The 13,591-nt window shown below is 51.7% G+C and overlaps 6 protein-coding genes across 6 annotated transcripts; 3 read left to right on the top strand and 3 right to left on the bottom strand.

Moving 5' to 3' along the window:
* Positions 1-97: 97 nt before the first annotated feature.
* On the top strand, positions 98-1,515 carry M436DRAFT_74624 (RNA polymerase I associated factor, A49-like protein; the record flags this gene model as incomplete). Its single annotated transcript, XM_013569826.1, has 3 exons — positions 98-227; positions 285-1,293; positions 1,347-1,515. 3 exons carry the CDS (start codon positions 98-100, stop codon positions 1,513-1,515), a joined length of 1,308 nt encoding a protein of 435 aa, XP_013425280.1.
* Positions 1,516-2,338: 823 nt separating this feature from the next.
* On the bottom strand, positions 2,339-3,193 carry M436DRAFT_52507 (uncharacterized protein; the record flags this gene model as incomplete). Its single annotated transcript, XM_013569736.1, has 1 exon — positions 2,339-3,193. The coding sequence occupies one exon, from the start codon at positions 3,191-3,193 to the stop codon at positions 2,339-2,341; it is 855 nt and encodes a 284-aa protein (XP_013425190.1).
* A 781-nt stretch (positions 3,194-3,974) lies between these two features.
* On the top strand, positions 3,975-6,438 carry M436DRAFT_74623 (beta-glucosidase-related glycosidase; the record flags this gene model as incomplete). The annotated part of the gene is made up of 4 exons (XM_013569825.1): positions 3,975-4,101; positions 4,156-4,625; positions 4,676-4,733; positions 4,796-6,438. The coding sequence occupies 4 exons, from the start codon at positions 3,975-3,977 to the stop codon at positions 6,436-6,438; spliced, it is 2,298 nt and encodes a 765-aa protein (XP_013425279.1).
* Positions 6,439-6,494: 56 nt separating this feature from the next.
* Positions 6,495-7,154, bottom strand: M436DRAFT_51845 (uncharacterized protein; the record flags this gene model as incomplete). The annotated part of the gene is made up of 1 exon (XM_013569620.1): positions 6,495-7,154. One exon carries the CDS (start codon positions 7,152-7,154, stop codon positions 6,495-6,497), a length of 660 nt encoding a protein of 219 aa, XP_013425074.1.
* Positions 7,155-8,885: 1,731 nt separating this feature from the next.
* On the top strand, positions 8,886-10,727 carry M436DRAFT_51788 (uncharacterized protein; the record flags this gene model as incomplete). Its single annotated transcript, XM_013569611.1, has 3 exons — positions 8,886-9,183; positions 9,232-9,284; positions 9,336-10,727. 3 exons carry the CDS (start codon positions 8,886-8,888, stop codon positions 10,725-10,727), a joined length of 1,743 nt encoding a protein of 580 aa, XP_013425065.1.
* A 214-nt stretch (positions 10,728-10,941) lies between these two features.
* On the bottom strand, positions 10,942-11,910 carry M436DRAFT_52520 (alpha/beta-hydrolase; the record flags this gene model as incomplete). The annotated part of the gene is made up of 2 exons (XM_013569738.1): positions 10,942-11,466; positions 11,530-11,910. The coding sequence occupies 2 exons, from the start codon at positions 11,908-11,910 to the stop codon at positions 10,942-10,944; spliced, it is 906 nt and encodes a 301-aa protein (XP_013425192.1).
* Between the last annotated feature and the right edge of the window lie 1,681 nt (positions 11,911-13,591).

Here is a 13,591-nt window from a genome sequence, read left to right as displayed (position 1 = left end):
TGGAGAAGAACGAGTCGCTCGGCGTAAAAAAGTTGGCTCCAAAGATTGTCCGTCGATTGCGAGAGCGCAACCAGACATTCGCATCCACAAAGACACAATGGCCGCCCACGACGACAAAAAGAGGAAGAGAGCTGCCGAAGGAGGTGATGCTCCCAACAAAAAGGCTTCCAGCGCCGCCATCAGCGTTCGCTTCCCGGCACCGCGAGACGAGTTGCACCCCGTCATCGGTATGCGCAGAGTCCATCATTGCAATCTACCGTCATGTCACTGACGCTTGTGTCCAGCTGCTGCACCCGGCCTCAATGTACCCACCGCTCCCTTCAAGCCCTTCGTCAAGGTCACCAACCCCAAGAAAGAAGGCGCCTCGCCCGCTCCCTCTTCACACTCTCTTCTGCTGCACTCAACATCACATGCCCGTCTCGACTTCACCGCACAACACGAGTCCAGCCAGGGTCTGTCCCACTACGTCGCCGTCTACGATCCTCAATCCTCGTCTCTCCAAGTCCTCCCTGCACACCCCGTCACTCTGCGCACCACCCTCCGCGCAGAAGCTCAAGAAGTTGCCGCTCAGAAGGCCGCTCGCACTTTTGCTCAACAGCGCGAGGACCTAGGACAGGCCTTCGGTACAAAGAAGGCCAAGAAGGCTCTTGCTTCCAAGGTCGAGAACGCCATCACAACCAATGCCGACAGGAACCGCGTCGGCGGCAAGCTCGATAACGTCGAGTCTGCCGTCTTGGACAGCGTCAAGGAGGCTTCGGATGCCATGCCCGCCAAACAGGCCCAGCAGGAGGAAATCCTTGCCTCGAAGCCCATCCCCAAGCCCAACCTCAATGCCACCGAGGCCGAGAACGTCTACCCTATCGGCATGCTCATTCCTGCAACAGACATGCGCAACTTGACAGTAAAGGAGTGGCAGGATGCTCAGGGCGAGGACCTCAAGTTGTCTTCACGTTATGTCGCACACCGTGTCAACCCCATCGCTGTTCGTGACGACGTTCAGAGACTCAAGGCTCTCAAATACCTCATGCTCCTGATCGAGTTCAACCTTGCCCTCAAACCAGCAGGAAAGGCCGGCAAGAAGGTGCCACAGAAAGATCAGCTACGAAGCAAGCTGCAAGACTGGCCGGAGACTTTGATCGAGAGTGTCAGGAGGAGGTTCTCGGACAACAACGAACTCAACAAATGGCACATGGACAATCTCATCACACACATGGCCGCCATCTCGCTGTTCATCGATGGCTACAAGACCGACACACACGACTTGCGCGAGGATCTGCGTCTGGAGAACAAGCAGTACGTTTCAGAACCCACCCGTCTATATCTGATCATGCTAACAAAGTCTACAGAATGTCACAATACTTCATGGAGCTGGGCTGCAAAGTCAACAACCCGACCGAAAAGGAGATGGCCGACTTCAAGATACCGAACAAGGCTGTTGCTGCACAACGCAGAGTCGCCAAGTTGAAGCTTCCCCTTGACTTCCCCAAGGTCAGGATGATGCCGCGCAGAAGATGATCGGCCTCTTGCTGTCCATAGTACTGTTCCGATGATCGGTGTGCGAGCATGACAGCCGCCAAAAAACAGACCAATTCCTACAATTTGATACCCCCTAGCTTTTGTCATCTCTTGCTCTCTTCCTCTCGGCTATTCTTGTTCTGTATGTCTACTCATAACTTGTTTCATGTCTCCAAATCATCCTGACCATAATCATGATTTGGGTCAGGGTCGTACCTCTCTCATGTGCTTGAATCATGTCCGACGACATGCTGCAGCAACCATGCCGGAAATTCATATTTATATACTGTGAAGCAACAAAGTTGATATTTTCTCATCTTATGGCTTCTTCAGATGGTCAATTTGCGACTCACTGTCGCTACGAGACGCGAAAATGAGAATTCAGACCTCGAATTTCGAGTTGTTCGCTGTGTCCAGCTTATTTCTTCACGGTAAATCTTGAACTGCACAACAGTGATACCATTTCTCGAATTTCGACTTTGATCTGGGTTTGAAACAGGCAGATATCAACTTCAGACTCTATTGATACTGGTGATATATAGTTTGATGAATGAGTCAGACTGTGATGCTGACGGCGACTCGGCAAACCAAGGGTCAGGGTTTCTCTTGGAGCAACATCTCGGTCTTTCGCTACGTTGTTATCCCGATCGTCTTTCTTGCGTATTCAGCGGTCACGCTGCTGGAACGCCGATGTTTCTGTAAGACGCGAAAAAATGTAAGAAATCTTGGTAAGCCGTAGAAAGTGTTTGTCGTTTGGTCATAGGCTTGTACTGAGCAGGCCGCTTTTGAGCCAAGAGGTAGTGCTAGCTATAAATATACATTTTCAATCCTGAGCACTGTACTTGTCCATCTCCTCCTGGCACTCCTCTGTCCATGGATGGTCTCGGCCGAAGTTGGATATGTGGTAGTCCAGGACGCCTTGTTGCAATTCCCTTGCTTTCTCCTTGTCGCCTTGGGCATTTGCGATTGAAGCCAAGCCCGCTATACTTCGTTGAGTGCAGTCATCTTGCAGCCCAAACTTGGCCAGACTCGTCTGATAAGCAGTATTTTGTAGCTGCCATGCTTCTTGTACACGTCCCTGCAAGAGGTATATGTGCGCGAGGCTATGGGAAGATGTCAGGGTGTCTGCATCATCTGGGCCGCTGATTTTGGTATACGCTTGCACTACTTTTTCGTACAGAGGGGTGGATTTGTCGTATTTGCGCTCGTTTTGGTAGTAGATGGCCAATTGCTCCATGCTTTCTATCGTGTCGGGATGCAGTTTACCCAGAGCTTCCTCCCTCTGGGCTAGCACTTCCAATTGCAGTTTCTCGCATGCATCGTCTTGACCCTGGCCAGATAAAATCATGCACAGCTCATGTGTACTGCGGAGTGTATCCGGGTGCGTGTCTCCTAGTGTTTCTCGTCTAGTGGAGATTATGCTGCGTTGTAGTTCCTCTGCTTTTTCCCATTGTCCGGCGAATTGGTGGCCGAGACTGAGGTCGTGGAGGGCTTCTAGTGTTTCGGGGGCGCTGGTACCGTGGGCACTTCGACATTGTTCGACTTGTTGCTCAAGGGCGGAAAGCTCCCATGGGCTTTTGGCATCGCCGCGGTCGGCGGTGGTGTCGGCATCGTTTTGTTGAACAGTGACAGCCTGGTCTGGCTGGGCGACGCGCGATGCTTCAACGTGAGATGTCATGGTATATGTGTGTTCAATATCGTGTCCCGGGTAAGTGGGCTACGAGATGAGATAAGGACAGGACGTGAAGGATCACTTTACCTCGTATACTTCGTTAGCCTCTCCACGTTCGTATATCGAGGCAGCAGTCATGGATGGAGATCTCTCTGCAGGCAACAGTCCTGATGACTGTTACCAGACCTAGTATATCTCTTTGCGAGGACTACATCGTGGTATCACTGATGAACCACGAAGGCTTCCAGGCAGGTCGATGCAGTGACTCGGGACTCGCTATAGAGGCATCCGAACACTTCCGACAGCCCCACAACACTGCAACCTCACCCCACTTCCACCCTGGTGCGGAGAGAAGGCCTAATCACCTTCTCCAACCTCCTCTCTTGATTGTCTTGTTACTCTCTTTCGTGTTGGACATCGTCTCAATCAGTCCGGTCAGTCTCTCTGCAGGCTTTTCCTCTAGCATCGGAACTGCGTCCCAACATCGCGCATCTACAGGTAGGCTGGATAGAACGATATGGCCAGCATGACTTCGATGTACATGACATCCCCGTCAGTGGCACATCTATACCGGAGGTGAGGTACAGTAGTCTAAGCCACCTTAAAGAAGATCGTCACTTCGCTACTCCGTTTCCCCCTCTGCCAAGGTGACCATCTTCTCTTGGTATGGAGCTTCATCACGTCGGCCGGCTGCACAATCACGTCTTGCATCTGCCGGCAACAGCTACTTAACGTGCTTGTCGCCCACCGGCTTTGAAGCTTGAACTCACCGTCTTTGATAACTACGATGAAGTCCGCACTCTCGGTCAATGCTCTTTTTGCATTGGCGGCTCCTGCTGCGGCGTATACTTCTTTGAGCTATACCAATGTCTCTGACCCTTACTATGGACAGAGTCCGCCTGTGTATCCTTCTCGTGAGACTCGAATCCCACCAAGGAAACTAAGCCTGGTACTGATATGACTTGCAGCTGTCGGCAATGGATCGAGTAGTACCCAATGGGTCAATGCTTACGCCCAAGCACGCGACCTTGTCTCTCAAATGACCCTGGAAGAAAAGGTCAATGCCACTCGCGGCTTCACAGGCACCTGCGTTGGCAACACTGGCGCCGTGCCTCGTCTAGGAGTCAAGCCTATGTGCCTTGCCGACGCCCCAGACGGCATTCGCGGCCAAGAGTTCGTCAGTGCTTTCCCTGCTGGCATCCACGTTGCTGCCACTTTCGACAAAGACCTCATGTTTGCCTACGGTCGTGCTTTGGGTGAGGAGTATCGTGGTAAGGGTATCAATATCGCTCTTGGACCTGTTGCTGGACCGCTTGGAAGAGTTGCTAGAGGAGGCAGGAATTGGGAAGGTCTTTCTGCGGATCCTACTCTTGCTGGTGCTGGTATGGGTGCTATCACTCGAGGAATTCAAGATGCTGGCGTTATCGCTACTGCAAAGGTACGAGATGATATGGTCGTAGGAATGCTCTGATGCTAAACAATCGTCAGCATTGGCTCCTCAATGAACAAGAGTTTCGCCGCAATCCCGCTCTTGGGCAAGGCGAATGTGAGTTTCTCCGTCTGAGAAGCCCAACACATCGAGGCTGACATATTTTTTTTTTTCTTTAGCTATGTCTTCTAATGTTGATGACAAAACTCTGCACGAGCTCTATGCGTATCCGTTCATGGACTCTCTGCGCGAGAACGCCGGAAGTGTAATGTGCAGTTACCAACGCGCCAACAACTCTTATGGATGCCAAAACTCCAAACTCCTCAACGGCATCCTCAAGACTGAATTGGGCTTCGCCGGGTTCGTCATGTCGGACTGGGAAGCACAGCACTCGGGAGTAGCATCTGCGAATGCTGGACTGGACCTGATCATGCCAGATGGAGGCTTCTGGGGCGGTAACCTCACACAGGCAGTCAACAACGGCTCTGTTACTGTAGACCGACTGGATGACATGGTCACTCGTCAATTGGCAGCATTCTTCTATGTCGGCCAGGGCGACGGCTACCCTGCTGCAGCCGTGCACAGTAACCTTCAGCTCCAGGAACCGGTCAACGTACAAGCTGATCATTCAGATCTGATCAGAGAAATTGGCGCTGCAGGCACCGTCCTTGTCAAGAATGTCAACAGTACTCTGCCTCTCAAGAACCCTCGTTTCTTGTCCATCTACGGCTATGATGCGACCATTAAAGCGAACCCTTGGGAGAATCCAAGCAGATACGGTGGCGGCTACGAAGTGAACTTCGGTTGGGACACCTTCAATGGCACAATGATCACTGGTGGAGGTTCTGGTGGCAGCACACCTCCCTATGTCATCTCACCCTTCCAAGCCATCCAAGAACGCATCGCCAAAGACAAGGGAACTCTCCGTTGGGACTTTTACTCAGAGAATCCTTCTCCACCTTATGTCAACACCGACGCTTGCTTGGTCTTTGTCAATGCTTACGCGTCCGAGAGCTTCGACCGCACAACATTGGCTGACGAGTTCAGCGACAACCTGATTACGAATGTAGCCGCGAATTGCTCAAACACCATAGTCGTCATCCACAGTGCTGGTATCCGCGTTGTTGACTCCTGGATTGACCACGAGAACATCACTGCTGTCCTTTTCGCCGGTCTACCCGGTCAAGAATCCGGACACTCTCTGACAGACATTCTTTACGGTGACGTCTCACCCTCTGGTCGTTTGCCTTTCACTGTCGCCAAGAAGGAAGAAGATTACGGCGGTTTGCTCAACTCGACAATATCCTTTGATCCTCACCCCCAATCCAACTTTTCAGAAGGCGTGTATATCGATTACCGACACTTTGATCTCTACAACATAACCCCTCGCTTCGAGTTCGGCTTCGGATTGTCTTACTCAACCTTCAACTATTCTGCCTTACACACCGCACGACTCACCGATGGAAACGTGTCAGAATACCCTGACCCCTCCATAGCCATTGTCCCCGGCGGCCACCCCCAACTTTGGGACGAGATCTTCTCTGTCACCTTTGACATTACAAACACTGGAGACGTGTTCGCTCATGAGGTTCCTCAAGTCTATGTGGGCATTCCTGATGCTCCGAAGAAACAGCTTCGGGCCTTTGAGAGGGTGGCGTTGAGGCCTGGGCAGAAAAAGAGGGTTAGTGTCCCTTTGACGAGGAGGGATTTGAGTGTCTGGGATGTGGTGGCGCAGGCGTGGAAGCTACAGAGGGGAGTGTATGAGGTGTGGGTTGGGCAGAGTAGTAGGGATGTCAAGTTAGAGGGTAGTCTTACTGTTTGAGATTCGTAGTCGTATGAAAGACCATCTCGGTGCTGTTTCTTGCGGATTTTTGATGTCTACTTCCTTACCCACCTCTGCCACTCTTTCTCACCCTCCACACCCCAGACTACCTCCTTCTCGTTGTCCATTGCTGTAAATCCCAACTTCCCCAATATCCCCGCACTACCCACATTCTCCACTTCTGTCTCTGCGATAAATCTCTCAGCCCCAAGAGTCTGTTCGCACCATCCCATTACTGCTTTTGCAGCTTCTGTGCCATATCCCTTGCCCCAATGTTCAGGATGAAAACCATACCGCAATTCTATCATTTGCTGCCATGGCTTTGTAGTTGGCTGGGCGGTGGAAGTTGCGTCGCGCACACCCACATAACCTATCCATTGCGCTTCTTCCAACTGCAACTCAGGCGCGTCTAGAACATTCCACTCTTCTTCACCGCTTTGCTGTTCTGTGGTGCGCGATGGCAATAACCCCACGCCAAAATCTCCCATGCTCCTTACTTGCCATGATCTCTGCACTTCGCGGGAGATTATGGGGTGAATGGTTGAGGTATCCCAATCTTTCACACCCCACGCAGCTCCAAAAGCCATGGTTGTGAAGTCTGACATGCGGTGCAGAGATGAGTATAGGTCTCTATATGCGAGGTTGTCGAGGAGAAGGAAAGAAGGTACGATTATCAATCGTGAAGATCGGATTGCGAAGGACTTAGGGTTTGCCATCTCCAAGGGGTCTGGCGGACCTAGAAGGGGATGCGAGTAGGGCTTGAAGGATTGACAAGATGCTCAGGGAAGAGCTAAAGGTTCGACTGGAGTTGATACTGTTTAGATACGGCTAAATGTCGGTGGAGGAGATTACCCGGTTCGGTCACCGCAGTGTAAGATCTCGTGGTCGGAGCTCCGTCCTAGTTTTATGCCTCAATCTCTTATACTTGAGTGTGATATAATGCTGTACCGAGTAGCTTGACATAATACAAGTGTTAGCAACGAATTGTGCTGCACGGGATAAAGCCATCGTATCCGGAAAGAGCTACTTGTCCGAGGCTTGGGAGAAGGTTTTACCGAATGCCGGTTCCACGTCAAAGCTTCGCTATAGCACCGTGTCCTATATGTCTATGACCACAATTGCCGATTGTCCTCGTATGATCTGGCTATGCAACTGTATGATTCTATGAAGGACAGATCCCGATCTCTGTATGTACTTGACTAAACAAGGTGGGCGGGCTTGGCAGGCATCTTGTGCTTCAGCTCTTGCAGGGTTCCTGAAAATCCCTTCCAATCAAGGCATGTCGAGATGTCTCTGCAACATACAAACCCGGCTAGAACAGATTGCCTTACCCCTTTACGGCACTTCAAGAGCTCTTTTGCTCTCCCTTCTCGGCTTTCCGATCTGTCACAACTGGAGAAAAATCTCATGGATGGTCCAGATGCAGTCCTGAACCGAATTTTTGGGCCGCACCTGCAGCAGAGACACATGGCCAAGACCGTCGTTCTCGCATCCTCAACATCATTCCGATGAACGAAAATTCGTAGAACTGTCTCGTGGCTTTCGGTGGACACTTGGCGTCGCCCACTCGCGGCTGGGAGGCAGACCAACATTCGGTTCGTGTGGCGAAGCAGCGGTTCGTGGACAATGAACCGCTGGACATGTCCGACGTCTTCTTCAAGATGACAAAGTCGGCGCATTCTAGCCAGCATCTAGAGCTTAAGCCGTGGAGCTGAAGTCTGTGAGACGTGCTCGATGCTATGGTCGACATGAGTCGGTCGATATCCTTGAGCGAGAGCTGACAGATCGTGAATTTGGTAAATGGTTTAAAGAGGCACTTGGTATCGTCTTCGGAAAAATATTCATCATCGCCCTGAGATCTCTCAACTCAACATCTACATCCAATTGGGAGCAAGATGCATTCTGCTATCCTGATCGCTGCATTTGCGGCTTACACCTGCGCTCAGAATCTCGATGCTGATGCCATTGCTCAAGCCGATCCCGTTCCTACACCTGACATTCCGGTTGTCTATTCCACGAGTTTCGACTATGCCCTCCCTACTGCAACTGTTATCGCTGAGACCATCGCTTACGATGCCTCTGCCGCAGCAGCATCTGCTTCGGCTGATGTCGCTGCCGAAGTCAACGAACCTCAACCTACGGGTGCAGTCCTGAAACGTGACGACGCATCTTGTGCGGCTCTCCAAGCTAAATTCGGAGACGTCTATATCTCGCCCGTCAGCCAGCTTAATTACACCATCAAGTGTGGCTTCGACTACAGTGGTTATGACCTCGCAGCAGTTTCGGGTTCCTCCTTTGCCAACTGCTACGACAAGTGCGATGGCTACCCTGGATGCGTCAGCTTCTCCTTCGCTGGAGGTTCTGGTGCCGGTACCTGCTACCTGAAGAGAAGAGGTGCCAACACTGCCAACGCCAATGGCGGTGTTAGTGGAGGTGCACTGGTCAACATGCCTACTCTCGCCGCCAATCTCTGTGTTGCCCAACCCACCGGTATTTCGCACACATCTTCTCCAGATTCTGACCAAGCTTTCCTTGCCGACAAATACTATTCGGACGCCGCTATGGCAGCTTCTCCTCCTGCAGGATACACCGAAGCCTTCAAGAACCTGACGGCATCCAATAATGCTCTTGGGTACCTAGGTTTCAGTTTGTTGAGCTCTTACGACACCGCTGTCTGTGCTGCCCGCTGTGACAAAGTGAATGGATGTCAGGCCGTGAACATTTACTTTGAGAGAGACCCTTCAGGTAAGTAGACTCGCTCCAAGCTACAGGAGACATACTAACAGTCTTCAGTCGATCCAAACGATGCGTCATGCTCAGACCCTACCTCATACGCTCAAATCAAGGTGAATATCGTCCTTGTCTAGACTCATAGAAGCGATACTGACGTTTTCCAGTGCGTGTACTGGGGAGGCCCCGTGTCCCAATCCAATGCTTTGAACTTTGGACAATATCGCAACAAGTTCCATGTGGTTATTGCGGGCAGCAACGGCTACGTCAACCGCTCCATTGACACGCCCGCTGGCTACACTGCCCCAACTTACCTTGGAAACTCAATCATCAACGCACCCAAGACTGATTGCGCCGACTACCCCAATCAACTCCAAAATTTGCTTTGGCCGACCGGTCCTTTCGATGCTGGACGCTGCGCGGCTGCGTGCTCAGCTTACAACGCCAACCTGCCTACTGGTAGTGTGGCTCAGACTTGTCAGTTCTTTAACACATACATCCTCAAGGGCAATGGAAAGGACGCCGGACAGTATTGCGCTCTCTACCAACAAGCTTTCCCTTCGTCGGCCTCGACCAGCTCAAGCGTTGTCATCAATGGTGTTACTTACACATACGGATACTCTTACACCTTCACCAATGCCACTTCGGCCGGCGGTCCCGCTATCCCTTGTGCGGTCGCCTCGGCTTCGAGGATCATCGGCTCTTCCACTCTTCAAGGATTCTGCTCCACGCTGCTGGGATTTAACGCACCTACCTCCACATCGACAGTGATCGTCACCCCAACGAGCACCGTTCTGTCCACCGTCGTGCCCGTCGCGAGCTCCGTTATCAGTACCAAGGTCACCACCACATTTGTCGCCACCTCGACACGCGTGCCTGCGAAGCGTGCAGAGCAGCTGCAGACCCCATCAGCTCTTTCCTTCCCTGCTTCCGTCATCACAGCAGCCTGCAGTCTTCAGGCTTCAAGTGCTACCACGACTGTCCTTACCACAACCACATCCACAGCCTCTACTGTCTTGTTCACCAGCCTGACAACCGCTACCGCATCCACCACCACTATCATCGTAACCAGCACAGCCAAGGCGACGGCTACAGCCAACCCCAACGGTTGCTCCCAGCCCAATGTCTGCAAGTCCGATCAGAAGGTCCCGACATACTCCTGCCCTGGTCAAGGCAAGAGCGGTCTTTGCGCCTGCGGTACCGATGCAGCGGGAGTCAATGTCTGCTACGCCGCTGACGATTGTACAAAGCAATGCAAGAAGACCAGCGATTGTGACAACTTTGGAAAAGTGGCCATGGTTTGTGTTTACAACACTTGCTGCGACAACAATGGCTCGCAGAGCTCGGGCATGGGCAATTGTATGCCTGCTAGCACCACTTGCATGAATGCTGGATCTGCTAGCAGAATGTTCAAGCGTGGAGAGAGAAAGTTTGGACCTGTGGTTAGGAGACAGGAGGTTACTGAGCAGGATGAGGAGTGTACGGCCTTGTCTTGCCCTGGTACCTGGGTGGATGAGACCACTGGTGTTGTTGTTCAAGGCATTGATGCTCAGCTGTAAACCGATGTTGGTCGTCCATGTTGATAAGACTTGCTGCGATGGTCACGGTTTCAGATAAATACAATCTTTGAGTTCGTCTTCAAAAGTGTGTTGTATTCAAGCGAAGTACGTACTAAGTCCTCAAGCCTCGCACTTGCCCTTTGATTACCTTGATCAATAGAGCTCATTGAAACGGAGCAGTGAACGAGTTCGTATGTGTATAAATTGCAACCTCTCACGAATACTTGGCCACAAACTCCGCAACAGCAGCATCAACCTCCTCAGGATGACTAAACGACAAAAAGTGCTGCCCACCCTCCACAACCCTGAGCTCTGCATCCTTACTCCCCACAAACATCTCAATCTCCCTTTTTGCATTGGCAACCGAATACACCACATCTTTCGTGCCATGCAGCCACAACACCGGACACTTTACATCCGCCAATCTGCCATGCAAACCATCTCTATCCCTCAAATTGATCGTTGCCATTCTAGCTCTCTTGCGCCCTTCCTCGCCGATATAGTTTGCGGCAATTTCGTTGCGCCAGAAGTCTCGTACGGAGGAGTCGCAGTCTTTGCCGAAACCGATGTCGATGAGGAAGTCGGCGAAGGAGTTTCCTGGGCGGAAGGAAGAGTCGGAGGGGTTGCTCCAGGCGTCGATGGTCGGTGTTAGGTCCGAGGGTGCGTCCCAGCAACCCAGTTCGCGGGTCTTGGGAGATTCAAAGTCGAGGCTTGTGCCGAGGGGGATGATGCCGGTGATCTGTGTTTTGGTGGTCAGGTATGTTTTTCTTGCTTGGTCATGTGGATGGAAGGGGTTGTTTACCTTGTCAGGGGCCAGTAGAGCCATACGCACAGTGATCCAACCGCCTTGACTGGTTCCGAGTACGAAGACACCTTTGCTTTGATCGATTTTGCCCTGCTTCTCTAGTTCCTGCAGAACTTGAATGTTCATCCATGCTGTGTCCCAGTAAGTCCAGTTTTCAACTTTACAGCGCGTTTGGCCGTGACCCAGCAACTCAATTGCGAGGAGGTTCATCTCGGAGGTGAGGGTTTTGTTGGCATATTGTGTTTTGTAGAGTTCGGATGAGGTGGTGAAGGAATTGACCAGGACCAAGGTGGGCTTGGAGGTGTCCAGGCCGGGAGTCTGATAGGAGGCATCGATGCCGCCGAGATGGGGGACACGGATGATTGAAGTGTTAGGCATTGTTCAGGAAGTTGTTCTTAAGTTCGGAAGTTAGAGGATCTGGAAAGCGAAGGCTGCAGAAGGACTTTTGGTATCTCTTATGTCAATGCGAGTTCCATTCATCCGTGGAGAGCATCTTAGGTGTAAATCGTGTAATCGGGTATTGATGTCTTCTAGAGGTGGGGAGATGTTATTGATACAAGCACCGAGAAGCGGGGGTGCATGACGGGGTATTGACGTGCCTGCCTATGTAGCAACCCTTGTACCTCGTTGACGTGAAATTGCCAAGTACGCTCGCTGGATATGGCATCCGTTCGACCATAGCCATGGCTCCCGAGTAGATATGTGTTCCATCGTCCATGAGCAAGCTCAGTGTCGAAGTATGAGATCCAGTCCGAGGCGACGGCTATGACATTGTTGTATGTGTTGTCATGAACACAGCGAACCTCCACATTGTCTACCTCGCCGTATTCAACTTGGGACTCATTGTAGCCAGGATTCACGCGATCTGGTTTGACAAGCTTTTGCAATGAACAAAGTCCACAGATCATAATCGATCATCTGTCGCGGAAATGGATTTCGAAAGCGTTGTCGCATGACAGGGTTTGACGAGATTTCCAAGCCTCAACACCCCGATATTCAGCGCATTGCCGTACGTCCTCATCTTATGTCTCGAGGTGAATAGTGGCGTTAGATAGAGGTGTCAGTCGACAGAAAACGAGTTTTGTCCAGGATTGGGTCTGCGGCTCAACATATCCGCGGCTCAACAGTCGTAATCCGGCCGCGAGAAGAGATGGGTAATTGCCGGAGCGGAGCTACGCAACAGACCATTTCTGAGCTGAGTCCATCCACTGACTTCAGGATGATTTCAATATCTCAACTGTTTGTGGCCTTGGCAAATGGAGCTTTGGAGCTCACATTAACTATAGCAGTTCAAGCGGGCTTTCAGACTTCTGCAGGTGCGTCTTCCGAAGGTCATGTCGGACCTTCCGAGCACCTCTGTTCGACTCGATGCAGCTGCGACAAAGGGTTCGAGACCGACACCACTTGCAGGACTTGTCTAACATGTTACCGATGTCATCAATGTCTTTTCGTTGTTGGTGAATTCTGCTTGCTTGCTGGTCCCTGCGCGATTCAGCGCCTTCGGATCGTCCCGAATCCCCGGTGGCCGCTTTTCCTCATCCCTGGAATTCTCTACCGTCCGTCAACAGAACGACACGCCCACCAGGTACCGTATGCCGTATCGTCATCTCGCATTGCTCGGTATCGACGCGTCTACAGAATTGCACAGGACGAGATTCTTGTCTCACCAACATCTTCTGCAAGATTTACAGATACAGCGATTTGGCCACCGTCTGACCTTGTCATGGAGCTATTGCATGATCGCTACGAGATGATAGTCTGTCTATCCTGATCCCAAGCTGGCGGTACTCACAATCTTTGCTTGCTCTGGCGGCTGGCCTATGTTGATCTGCCCATCTTCTGATGCGACTTCCCGATGCGCATGAGCGTATGCCGTATATGCGGGACCGATCATCTGCTTCCCCACGAAGAGGCATCGACTCCATGGAAAGAGCAGCCTGACACGACATTTCTGACAGGCCAAAGACGACTTGAGTAGCTTTCCAAACTACTTGGAGAGCAAAGCCGCCAACTTGAGCATACGAGTCATCCCTAGACGGCACCAGTGCTTGGCAGGCAA

The sequence above is a fragment of the Aureobasidium namibiae genome, assembly GCF_000721765.1.
Source record: "Aureobasidium namibiae CBS 147.97 unplaced genomic scaffold scaffold_14, whole genome shotgun sequence".
NCBI classification, from domain to species: Eukaryota; Fungi; Ascomycota; class Dothideomycetes; order Dothideales; family Saccotheciaceae; genus Aureobasidium; species Aureobasidium namibiae.
The sequence above is the reverse complement of the archived record's forward strand: the minus strand, read 5'-3'. Positions and strand labels throughout refer to the sequence as shown.